General features: G+C 49.7%; 1 protein-coding gene across 1 annotated transcript in view; it reads left to right on the forward strand.

The window, feature by feature from the left end:
• Positions 1–13,289, forward strand: part of LOC139266002 (mediator of RNA polymerase II transcription subunit 12-like protein) — a 799,024-nt gene that overhangs the window by 716,314 nt on the left and 69,421 nt on the right. The window contains exon 39 of the mRNA XM_070883728.1: positions 6,449–6,535. Within this exon, the coding sequence (XP_070739829.1) occupies positions 6,449–6,535 (87 nt within the window). The remainder of the gene's footprint in view (positions 1–6,448; positions 6,536–13,289) is intronic.

A 13,289-nucleotide genomic window follows, 5' to 3' on the forward strand; every position in this document is an offset into this window, starting at 1 on the left:
GACTGAGGAATCACTGTCTGATCCACGGAGCTAACCATGGTGCAGAAAGCCTATGTTCTACGGCAGGCTAAACAGACTCCATCATCAGGTCAGCCTGTCCCACTACTGGAAATGGAACATGCTTCATTTTTCGTAACCAGTGGCAGAATCAAGACTCCAAAATGCAGGGTAGTATCACATCTTAACCACCAATCTCGGAACAGCATTTCATAGTGGAGCAATTTCCTGCATAAGCTATGCTTTTAGCTAAGGGAGAGGCCACACCTGGAATATTGCGCACAGTTTTAGTTTCCATATTTACGAAAGGATATACTTGCTTTTGAGGCAGTTCAGAAAGGTTCACTAGGTTGATTCCGGAGATGAGGAAAGGTTGAGGAGGTTGGGCCTCTACTCATTGGAATTCAGAAGAATGAGAGGTGATCTTATCGAAATGTATAAGATTATGGGCCCAAGTTTCCACATGATTCGCGCCTGATTTTTAGGAGCAACTGGTGGAGAACGGACTATTTTAGAAATCGCAATTCTCCACATTTTTTTTCTGCAGTTCTAGTCAGGTAGAATAGTTCTAGTTTAGAACAGAATTTTTTCTTCAAAAGGGGGCGTGTCCGGCCACTGACGCCTGATTTGAAAGTTTCCACAGTGAAAATGTACTCCAAACTAAAGTAGAATGGAGCAAGTGAAGATTTTTGTAGAACTGAAAAAACCTGTTCTACACATTAAAAAATCAGGCGCAGGTTACAAATTAGGCGTCCAGAACGAGGTGGGGGGAAAGGGAACTCATTAAATTCGACAATAAATCCTTATTTATACTTCTACAAATATTATACAAATAAATCCAACCTGAATAAACATTTATAAGCCAAGAAAAGATTAAATAAACCATCTTCCTACCTGTGTGAAAGTGCTTCAGCCAGGGAGAATTCTGCAGCCGTTCGTGCCGCTGAGCGGGAGGGGGAGAGAGAGAGAGAGAGAGGGAGAGAGAGGGGGGGGAAGAGAGAGAGAGAGAGAGAGGGAGGGGGAGGGAGAGAGAGAGGGAGGGGAAGAGGGAGGGAGGGAGGGAGAGAGAGGGAGGGAGGGAGAGAGAGGGAGGGGGGGGAGGGAGGGAGAGAGAGAGGGGGGGAGGGAGGGAGAGAGAGAGAGAGGGGGGGGAGGGAGGGAGAGAGAGAGGGGGGAGGGAGGGAGAGAGGGGGGGAGGGAGGGAGAGAGAGAGGGGGGGGAGAGAGAGAGAGAGAGGGGGGGGGAGAGAGAGAGAGAGAGGGGGGGGAGAGAGAGAGAGAGGGGAGGGAGGGAGAGTGAGCGAGGGGAGGGAGGGAGAGAGAGAGAGGGGAGGGAGAGAGAGAGAGGGGGGGGAGAGAGAGAGAGAGGGGAGGGGAGAGAGAGAGGGGAGGGAGGGTGGGAGAGAGGAGGGGGGTGGGGGAGAGGGAGAGGGGGAGAGGAGGGAGGGGGGAGAGGAGGGAGGGGGTGAGAGGGAGGGTGGGTGAGAGGGAGGGAGGGGGAGAGAGGGAGGGGGAGGGAGGGAGGGAGGGGAGAGAGAGAGAGAGGGGGGAGGGAGGGAGGGGAGAGAGAGAGAGAGGGGGGAGAGAGGGAGGGAGGGGAGAGAGAGAGAGAGAGGGAGGAGGGGAGAGGAGGGGAGGGAGAGGAGGGAGAGGAGGGGAGGGAGAGGAGAGGAGGAGGAGAGGGAGAGAGAGGGGGGGAGGAGGGAGGGAGAGAGAGAGGAGGAGAGGGGGGAGGAGGGAGGGAGAGAGAGAGAGGGGGGAGGGGGAGAGAGGGGGAGGGGGGGGGAGGAGGGGGGGAGGGAGGGAGAGGGGGAGGGGAGAGAGAGGGGGGGCGTCGCGTCGGGGAACAGGAGCGCGGGTCGGGTCAGTCGGGGGGGGGGGAGCGGGTCTTGGGTCGGGGCTGGGGGGGGAGCGGGGGTCAGGTCTCGGGGGGGGGGGGAGGAGCGGGGGTCGGGTGTCGGGTCGGGGCGGGGGGGGAGGAGCGGGGGTCGGGTGTCGGTCGGGGCGGGGGTCGGGTCTCGGGGCGGGGGGGGGGAGCGGGTCTCGGGTCGGGGCGGGGGGGGAGCAGGTCTCGGGTCGGTGCGGGGGGGGGGAGCGGGTCCGGGGCGGGGGGGGGGGAGCGGGTGTCGGGTCGGGGCGGGGGGGGGGAGCGGGTGTCGGGTCGGGTCTGGTCGGCGGGGGGTGGGGGAGGGGGAGCGAGTGTCGGGTCTGGTCGGGCGGGGAGCAGGAGCTGGCCGTGGGAGGAGCCTCATTCACGCAGCCCCAGTGAGGCCATTCAGCCAGGGCTAGGGGCTGCGTGCTTCGGGCCCCTCCCACACAGTTCGACGCCTGGAGCTACTGCACTTGCGTGCTGACTGTAGTGCGCATGTGCAGAGGTCCCGGCACTGTTTTCAGCGCCGGGACCTGGCTCCGCCCCCTCACAGCTCGTGCTGGCTGCGCCGAGGGCCAGAGGACCTGTAAGTAGGTGGAGAATACCGAGGATTTTTTTAGGCGCCGTTTTAGGCGCGAAAAACGGGCGCCCAGCTCGGAGGGGTGCCCGTTTTTTTCTTGTGGAAACTTGGGCCCTATGAAGGGGCTTGACAAGGTGGATGCAGAGAGGATGTTTCCACTGATGATAGAGACTAGAACTAGAGGGCACGATCTTAGAATAAAGGGCCGTCCATTTAAAACTGAGATGAGAAGGAATTTCTTCTCTCAGAGGGTTGTAAATCTGTGGAATTCGCTGCCTGAGAGAGCTGTGGAAGCCGGGACATTGAATAAATTTAAGAAAGAGATGGACAGTTTCTTAAACGATAAGGGGATAAGGGGTTATGGAGAGCGGGCGGGGAAGTGGAGCTGAGTCTATGATTGGATCTGCTATGATCTTATTGAATGGCGGAGCAGGCTCGAGGGGCTGTATGGCCTACTCTTGCTCCTATTTCTTATGTTCTTATGTCCTTCATGTCAATTAATGTTGAACAATGGGCGGTTCTGTGTTGCGCCTACTAGGATACTCGTACACACCCACCTTGGAGCAGCAGTAAATTGATACCCATGTGCAAATAAACCATTCCAGGTCCCAGAGGTGAAAGAACAATGCACTAACTTGCTGGGCCAGCCTGTTTCAGGATCTCGCCCTACTGTCTGGTACTGCCTCGGATTTAACGTGTGGCTGATCGCGGTTCCCGGGCCTTGGGAATCACGGCAGCTGCAGGGAGGCAAGGACAGCCTCGGGGAGCATGCCTTGTGGGGCAGGGGGAGCAGAGGTGCATCCGGCCAGCCCCGCTGAGCTTCCCCACCCATCCCGGATCAGACCCCTCTTGGGATCGTTCCCCTCCCGGGGATCAGGATCGCACTTACCTCTTCCTGCAGCCTCCTCTCGAGCGTTTACCGCCTGACTGGAAGCCAAGCACGTCAATTGGGCTAACTTCCGGGTGGGGACCCCGTCAATGATGAAAGACGCAGTTAAATCTCCAGAATGTGCGGGGAAACCCAGACTTTCAGGTCTCCCATGCATTACCTCCGCTCCCAGCGGTTCTTGAGGCAAACATTCCGGCCTTTGTGTTTCTGAACAAGTGTATTATAGAGTGCCAAGCAGTGATTTTTTTTTGTTGCGACAGTGCTCCTGTAATATTCATTAAGGGTATCACATGTCCTGTAGCCATTTGATTCCCAGTAGCTTAAAGGCTTTGCCCACTGTAACCCAGCTGTGGAAATTAGGGAGATCTGCGATTTGATCCCCAGTCCGTGCTGAGTGAGCTCCTCTCGGGGCAACAGTGAGGACTCTTGCAAATGGCCTTTGTAGGATGAGAGATATTGCCGGAATTTTCCCCTTTTTTAAAAAAAAAACAGGAGGGTTTGGAGCATGGGAGCAGTTAAAATGTTAAAAATGGGATTCCTGACCTGAGCCCGTCCGCAACACGCCCACCGGAGGCGGGACGAGAGCGGGCAGCCAATTGGCTCCCAGGAAGCTTCTTTTTTTTTCAATTTTGTGTTTAACACAATTCGCGTTTCGCACAAGTCGTGAACCTCGGCAGTTAAACTGAGCCGGGGACTGCTGCATCCAGGAGGTAAGTGGCTTTATACCTACTCCTGGATCCAGGTCCCGACCTTACCCACCCAAACTCACGAGGCCTCTGATTGACCACCCAGGCCTCCAATCCCCAGCATGAGGCCTTCCCGATCTCCCCACCCCGGCCAATGATGAGGATGGCCATGATTCTCCAGTGGCCGGTCCTACTCATCCTCCCCCCCCCCGCCACTCCCCTGTGATCTGTGGCCAACTCCCCATCTCCCCCCCGATCCCCAACCACTGCCAATGATCTCTTCCCCTCGCCCCACCCCCCAGCGATCCCTGACCCCTGCCGATGTTCTCTCTCTCCCCCGCCCCCCGATCCCACCCCCTTGCTTCTGAGGCCTACCCACCCGCAGCTAGCCAGCGCCTCAATCTGGTCAGGTGTGGGCTGGAATATAAGGCCTTACATTCAATTCAGGCCCTACCAATAAACTCATTGTAATGTGTTTGCTTCATGGGTTCTTTGCTTAACAATTCAGAGCAACACATTGCTATTAAGAACTAGTTGGTCTGTTAACAAAGGTTTAACCATCATACCATACATTACCAGTTCATCCACCAGGCTCACAACCACCTGCCTCATCGTGAGTGGCTAAGCCACTCACAATTCAACAGCTCTACAAACCTGTGAGCATACAAACCTGGCCTCCCGGATTCTCTGCCCACCTCGGAGGCCAATCCGTCTCCCTTGAGAAAATTCCAGCCATTGGGTGAGAAGAGGATTTGATTGGCGTCAGTTATGATGTCTTCCATGGTGGAATGGTCAGTACTTGCTAAGGATCACAAAAGTGAAGTATGAGGTACATGAGGCTTGTTAACAGCCATATCACTTTATCCCAGATTGTGCCCTCAGCTAGAGGAGAGAAGTGAACAGAATTGGAGTGGGGAGCATTGCGTCAAGGCAAATGGAATGTTGGTCTTTATTGCAAGGGGGATAGAGTATAAAAGCAGAGAAGTCCTGCTACAACTGTACAGGGTATTGGTGAGGCCACATCTGGAGTACTGCGTACAGTTTTGGTCTCCGTATTTAAGGAAGGATATACTTGCATTGGAGGCTGTTCAGAGCAGGTTCACTAGGGTAATTCTGGAGATGAGGGGATTGACTTATGAGGTTAAGTTGAGTAGGTTGGGTCTATACTCATTGGAGTTAGAAGATTGAAATGTGATCTTATTGAAACGTATAAGATAATGAGGGGGCTCGACAAGGTGGATGCAGAGAGGATATTTCCACTCATAGTGGAAACTAAAACTAGGGGACATAGACTCAGAATAAGGGGCAGCCCATTTAAAACTGAGATGAGGAGGAATTTCTTCTCTGAGGGTTGTAAATCTATGGAATTCTCTGCCCCAGAGAGCTGTGGAGGCTGGGTCATTGAATATATTTAAAGCGGAGATAGACAGATTTTTGAGGGATTGGAGAGTGGGCAGGGAAGTGGAACTGAGTCCATGATCAGGTCAGTCATGATCTTATTGAATGGCGGAGCAGGTTCGAGGGGCCAAATGGCCTACTCCTGCTCCTATTTATTATGTTCTTATGTCATGTAGATCTTCATGGTTGTGATATTTATCCTTCAGAACCAAATAAAAGCGAGACGGTCTCATCAAAGTGATTTGAATGACGAGAAGTAATATTCTGCACCTGACGGATTTAAAGAACGAGAAATAAAGCCTTTCACTTGATTATTAAACTTTCAAGTTTTAAAAAGTTGCCTTCATCAGGAAGTTTGTTTCTTTCTGCGGCAGAGGAGCAGCATAGTAGAGGAAGATCCAATCGCACACTTCTCTTCCGCAGTGACAGTGGGGAGGGGAGGGGGGAGGTTTGTAAATAGCTGGCTGCCCTTTGCCTCAGGGAGCTGGGGCGAAAAATAATTTGCCACATTTGGATTAGGGATTTTTTTTTTTAATTAAAGATTTTTTCTCATCATCAAAACAAAGTAATACAGTTTCCATCAAATCCAGTGGTTATAGAAAACTGGCCCAAGGCAAACTGGAATCGCTTATCCTGGATTTCTCGCTGTACAACAGTAAAGTAAGTCAAGGATTTTTAAGCCATCTGTTAATCACTAAAAAAAATTCACCTATTAGAGATGTTTTATAAAATATCTGGCCAGATAAATGAGACAAAAAAATTGTGTTTTTTCCATATTTGGAACAGTTATGACATTTCTCTGCTTGTTACACCACATGACACTGACTATATGGTGTTTAAGTCTGTTAAGGCATGACCTTTCTTCAGGAGAAAGGATTGCTATGAGCTAGTTTTCCAGAAAAAAAAATTAGTGTGATAATTGCTTTTCACTCGATACTGCCTGTTCTGTATGAGGTAATGGCCAGCAGATGGCATAGTCCAGATGTCACGCAAAAGAAATCGTTAACATTCTGATTTGGTTTCTTTCAGGGCCAGCCAGTTGACCAAAGTGGTCTTTATGCCCAACAGGTACGACCGGCCCAACTTCCACAGTATCCTGGTATGCAGCAGGCGCAGGTAGGCATTTTCGGAACGGGAATTGTTTGAGGAGCAGGAAATTGTCTTGGGAGCGTTCAAGCCACCCATTTTACATAGGACTACACAGGATTTATGGCACAGTAACAGGCCATTCGGCCCAACCAGTCCATGCCGGTGTTTATGCTCCACTTGAGCCTCTTCCCGTCTTTCCTCATCTAACTCTTATCAGCATAACCCTCTTTTCCCTTCTCCCTCATATGCTTGTCTAGCCTCCCCTTAAATGCATCTATACTATTCGCTTCAACCACCCCCTGTGGTAGCAAGTTCCACATTCTCACCACTCTCTGGGTAAAGAAGTTTCTTCTGAATTCCCTATTGGATTTCTTGGTGACTATCTTATATCGATGCCTTTTAGTTATGCTGTTCCCCACAAATGGAAACACTCTCTCTGCATTGTATCCACTCTATCAAAACCTTTCCTAATTTTAAAGAGTTCTATTAGGTCACCCTCAGCCTTTTTGCAAGTGAAAAGAGACCCAGCCTGTTCATCCTTTCCTGATATGTATATCCTCGCATTTCTGGTATCATCCTTGTAAATCTTCTCTGCACCCTCTCTAGTACCTCCTATATCCTTTTATATCCTTTTTATAACATGGTGACCAGAACTGTATGCAGTGCTCCAAGTGTGGTGTAACCAAGGTTTAATACAAGTTTAACATAATTTCACTACTTTTCAATTTTATCCCTCTAGAAATAAACCCTGGTGGTTGGTTTACTTTTTTATGGCCTTGTTATCCTATGCCGCTACTTTTAGGAGTGTTCTGTGATCAAGCCAACCTACCCCACTTTCTCATCATTACCCTTAATGCTTTTTGCTATCAACAAATGCAGTTTCCCCTCAAGCCCATTTATATTCGCTTCAATGCCTTCTCTTAACTTTATATGAAAAATATTCTACCCACTCTTCTTTGAGCGCCCTACACTATAAAAAGTAAATTATCATCATAGGCGGTCCCTGGAAATGAGGATGACTCGCTTCCTCGCCAAAAAAAGGAATGAGTTCACAGGTGTTCCAATGAAGGACCTAATATTCCATATCCCGAACTACATCCTGAAGGGTGGAAGATGCCTGTGCGTGGATTTTTTTAACGTGTGGTGACCGTTGCACACCAGCCACCACACGGGCTTGACAGAGATAGGTCTGGGTCCAGTGGCAAGGATTACCTAAGATGACTGGAGACCTGCTCTGCTGCACGGACCTAGCGCACACACACATCGCAGTGTGGGCTGGCCCGTGCTGCCCCTGGGCCCCTGGCACCGAACTCTCACCTCCCCTGAGCCCCGATCACATCGCTCTACAGTCTCTCGCCGCTCCTGCGCCCCAACCTCACCTCTCCTGCTTTATCTGCCCATGCTCCAATCACCGACCTGGACCTTGATGATGTCACTCTTCGCTGCCTTCGCAGCTCGCACTGCTCCCTGAAGTTGCATGCCTGCACGCTGCTCCCTGGGCATCCCAAATGACCTGTTTCCAGGCCTCTGCCAAAATCACTTTTGGTCCAGCTAGCAAGGGATGGACTGCTCGAGTGTTTTACAATGCAGCTTCACCAAATCTTGTTACTAAATTTGAATGAAATTAAATGTATCTATCTTTTAAGGAAAAAGGTGCTGGTCAGTGCTTGATACACTTTCTCAAGGAACGTGATCAAATCTAAGTGAACATCGCAATACTTTGCTTTCCCCAACCTGGGAGTTTTGTTCCCTCTCCTCTCCTGCTGGAATACAAGTTGTTGCCGGGTCTAATGTATTTGCTTCATGGGTTCTTTGCTTAAGAATTCATAGCAACACATTGCTATTAAGAACTAGTTGGTTTATTAACAAAGGTTTAACAATCACACGACACATTACTAGTTCATCCATTAGGCTCCCAACTGCATGCCTCATCATGGATGACCGAGACCCAACTGACTGGGGTTTTATTGAGTTAACATCACGTGACTGGCTAAGCCACTCATAATGCAACAGCTCTACAACTATTTTGAGTTGTATCAGTAATCAAGTGCCCTCTGATTAAAGGGGTGGGGGGGACACACTCCAAAAAACTTTTCAGGTGCCCCCTTGTTTTTTAAAAAAATGTTTGAGGGCACCAAAACACAAATTATACAAGTGCCCCCTGGCTAAAAGCAGCAGGGGGGGAGGGGGGCACTAAAATCGGCACAATAAACAAATTAAACTTTAGACAAAAAACATCAAATTAAAATTTGGTTGCCGGGGGTGATAATGCACTCCAGTCCCTCCGCCGCCCATCTCTCACGGAAGGCCGAGAGCGTACCAGTGGACACCGCGTGCTCCACCTCCAAACCTGTGTGCATACTCACAGGTACATACATTACACCAGGGTTGAGATGAAGTAAGATGGGAGGAGGCTTGTGTGAACCATAGACCTGTTGGGCCGAATGGCCTGTTTCTGTGCTGTAAAATTCTATATAATTCTAGGTCCATGAGTGCAGATCTTCAATACCTAAGCCAAAGGGCTGTTCTTGTCTGAGTCTAAGTGATGTTATAGCAGGCCACTCACCACAGAAGGCATTGCACGCAAGTCCAATTCTATTCTCACTGGCCATCCATCTGCATGTAGCCTGCAGCAGGAATCATTGGATAACAATCCAAAGGAGGACCTTCCCCTCCTCCTTCTTAGCCAAGGAGTGACAAGATCAGTTGATTCTCAGCTGCTGCTCTGGCCCGGAGCAACTAACTCAACGCACACTTGGGAGCCTTCTAATCTGTTTTGTATTCTTTTTAAAAATTATTTATTCCTTCTGGGATGTGGGCGTCGCTGGCAAGGCCGGCATTTATTGCTGATCCCTAATTGAGCCTTGAAAAAGTTGTGGTGAGCCGCCGCCTTGAACCGCTGCAGTCCGTGTGGTGAAGGTACTCCCACAGTGCTGTTGGGGAGGGAGTTCCAGGATTTTGACCCAGCGACAATGAAGGAACGGCAATATATTTTCAAGTCAGGATGGTGTATACTGCAATAGGCGATGGCTTTTCCCAGGGGTTCATTTGTGTGAGGGGGGGGGGGCGGGGGGAGGCGCTGGGGGAGCTATTAGAATTTGATGGTGAATCTACTGCCAATGGATGCTTTATTAAAAGAAATTCAACTCGTTCGATGTAAGATTAGATTCTGAATTCTGGAATTTTCCTCAATTTATTTGGTGGGGAGAGGGGGACAAACATTCACAGAACATTTCCTCAGAAGATAAAATAGGTCTTAGAGACCATGACTAAATGGATTGTAAAAGAAGTGGATCTGATTAAAATGTCCTGCATTGGGGGTCAATTTTCCCCAATGCCGTTTTTTGGCGTACTGCAAGAGTTCCACACGGGTTTTTTTGGCCCCGACTACTCCAAAAAAAATAACTTGCAAGTTTCCCCGTTCTAATTTTTGAAATTGGCTTCACGCAGCCTGTCCTTCAGCTTCGGGGGGTGGAGCCTAATGTCTACGCTGAAAAAATAATCCCCTTCTGCGCATGCGCAAAAAAAAATGACGTTTTTTACGTGACTGCTGTGGGCTTGTATGTCTGCATTCAGCTATTTTTAAAGAGCCAGTTGTGTGTAAGAACTTTAATTCTCAGTGGAAAAATCAGAGCTGCATTACAATATGCAACGCGGCTCAAGGACCAAGAATTTCTCACAGAACGAAGTGGAGGCACTCGTTACTGTGATTGAGGCCAGATGGCATGAGCTGAACACCAGCAGAGGTCACATAAACATTTCACCAAAAGAAATGAAGAAACGCTGGAACCAACTTGCAGAAGATTATTATGCAATGGTGACCACCCCGAGGTCTGGAGGCCAGTGCAAAAAGAAGTGGCAGGACCTTGGTCAAGTAGTTAGTGTAAGTAATATTTTCCTTTATTCACTGGAATTGCAATTGTAACTGTGACCATCTGTATATGTCCCAACCAGCAGAAAGATGCCCTCTCTAAAAAGTTATATTTTCATCTTTGCAGAGGAAGGTGGCACACAACAAAAGGGAAAGAACTCGGACAGGAGGAGGCCCGGCAAATCTGCACCCACTGACACCCTTGGAAGAGAGGTTCGCTGCTTTGATGGGTCCTACCTGGAGAAAAGCAACCACCACTGCACAAGCTGGGCCCACACTCAAGGGAGAGGGTAGGTCCTGCAAATTCCACAGTCTGGCTTTGCTAAATGTTAAGTACTATGCGGGCTAGCCATGCTTCAGTTCATGGGGAGGTCTCCATCAGCTACGCTTCGGTTGATACAATGTGCTATCATTCATCGTGGTCCTTCAAATAAGTCTGCTGCCTGCGCTGTGTGAGCCTACTCATGTCACCCACCCTGCCCCTTCCTCTGCTACTAACCATTTGTCTGTTCTGTTGTATTTTGCAGAACTTGAGGCCAACCCTGACTTGGCTGAAGCCGATGCAGATGATGATTCAGGCATGGACGAGCCTGAAGAGGAGAACATCTTCCAATCCCATCTTCCAGACCAAGAGCATTAGGGGGAGGGTGAAGACCACACTGTTGTAATCACTCTGGAGGAGTTGCAGATGCCGCCCATTGAAGTGCCAGGCCCTTTCCTGAGTGGGGCGAGTGTTGGAACACTTCATGGTTTCTCACAGTCCGAGGCTGGGGATTCCAGGGGGGTGCAGCAAGGCACATCCAGGGCCCCACCATCCACGGCTGTGGGTCCCACTGGGATGCTGCGAGCCACACCCAGAGTGAGGAGGGGAAGGAGAGCTCGACAACGCTCTCCTGAGTTTCGGGATCTAACCGATGTAGTTCAGATGATGGCAATGAGTGCAGAGAGCATTGACCTTACACGACCACTCCTGGACACCATCAGTGGGGTGGGTGATGAGGTATCGGGACTGTCGGGAGAAGTAACAACATTCTCACGAGAACTGGGAACACTGTCCGAGAACATGAGGGAGGCAATGTCGCAGGTAGTCGAGACACTGTCAGGGCACATGAGGGAGGGAATGTCTGAGGTAGCTGCTGCAATAAGGGAACATGTCCATTGACAGAATCAACTGCCACTCCCACTCCAATCCGCAGAGCAACATCTGAAGAGGCCCAAGCCGGGCCTTCCACATTACCACCTGCCCGCAGCCCCCAACAAGAAGTGCGCATTATCAGAAATGCTCGAAAGAATAAGCTTGGTACCAACCCGAGAAATGCTGCGCTATCGCCTGCGGGCAGGGGTGAAGTCAACAAGACCAAGCGCAGCAGACGGTCTTAGAATAAGGTGGAGGAGAGATGGGTGCAACCTTTCTTTGCTGCTGCTGTTGTGTTGTTATTGTTGTTAGTGTTCTCAAATTAAAACTTTTTTGTAAATTATGTAAATTTACAAGTTTAAAAATTTGTAAGTGATCTTAACTGAAAACTTTAAAGTTTGATACAAGAATATTTTTTTATTAAAGTTAAGTTAAGTATAAACAAGTGTTAAACTTTTGAAAAAAATATATTTTAAATTATAACTGAATCATTTCAATTATTTATTCCATTATTAATACAGCTTTTTGAACTAAAGAAGAATCATTTCCATCATTTGTTCCATTAACACAGCACAACATTACAGAACAGGTCCAAACAGTAAACATGGTCCACGTGGAATAGTTGCCGCTGAGCCTTCAGGCAGCAAAGCGTTCACGGTTGAGCTGCTGGCGCCAGGCTCGAGCAATTGTTAAAGGGGCACGATGGCCCGCCCTCCTCCGCCATCGTGCTCCGGGTTCAGGTAGTTGCATGGCTTCCTCCTCGTCATCTGCATCTTCCTCCTCATTATCATCAGCCACTATCGCCTCAGGTGGGTCTTCCACTACCAGCTGTTGCTGCCTCATGATGGCTAAATTATGCAGCATGCAGCACACAACAGTGAACTGACTGACAATCTTAGGGGAGTATTGCATGTAGCCGCGGAAATGGTCCAGGCATCGGAAAGGCTGGTTCAAGATGCCAATGGTCCTCTCTATTATGCTGTGTGTCGCATTGTGCAACATGTTGTATTCCCGGTCAGCTTCCGTCCAGATTACGCGTAGGGGCGTCATAAGCCAGGTGGCGAGGCTGTACCCTTTGTCTCCCAGCAGCCAGCTCCGCCCTTCTGGCTGATGCTGAAACATAGCAGATATAGTACTCTCACATAGGATGAACGCATCATGGGTGCTCCCAAGGTATCATGCATCAACTGACATGATGCGATGCATGTCGTCACACACGAGCTGCACATTCACGGAGTGGAATCCTTTTCTGTTCCTGTATATCTCGGAATCCTCCAAAGGTGCTCGCAAGGCAATGTGGGTACAATCAATGCAGTCCTGTACCTTTGGGAAGCCAGCAATCCTGAAGAAGCCCACAGCCCTGTCACGCATTGCCTGGGCGGTCATGGGGAACTTTATGTAGTCATTCCTCCGGGCATATCGTGCAGCAGTCACCTGCCGTTTGCAGATTAATAATGCATGTTGAGAAATGGTGCAGACATCCCTAGTTGTGGCCTGGAATGATCCAGATGCATAGAATGAAAGTGCAGCTGTGTAATCTTCACTTCAACTGACAAGGCAGTCCTCCTGACACTTCTAGGTTACAGGTCTGCTTTTACCAACTCATAGATCTTGGTTACAATTTCTTTGAGGAAACGCAGCCTTCTCACACAGTCTGCATCACTCAGGTGCAGGTACGAACACCTGTCTCGATATACCCGACGTGGGTAAGGCCTCCTGCCGAGCACCCTACGTGCTCTGAGGTTCCTCATGCGATGAGGTCGAATCAATCATCT

Source organism: Pristiophorus japonicus, chromosome 6, assembly GCF_044704955.1.
Source record: "Pristiophorus japonicus isolate sPriJap1 chromosome 6, sPriJap1.hap1, whole genome shotgun sequence".
Lineage (NCBI taxonomy): Eukaryota > Metazoa > Chordata > Chondrichthyes > Pristiophoridae > Pristiophorus > Pristiophorus japonicus.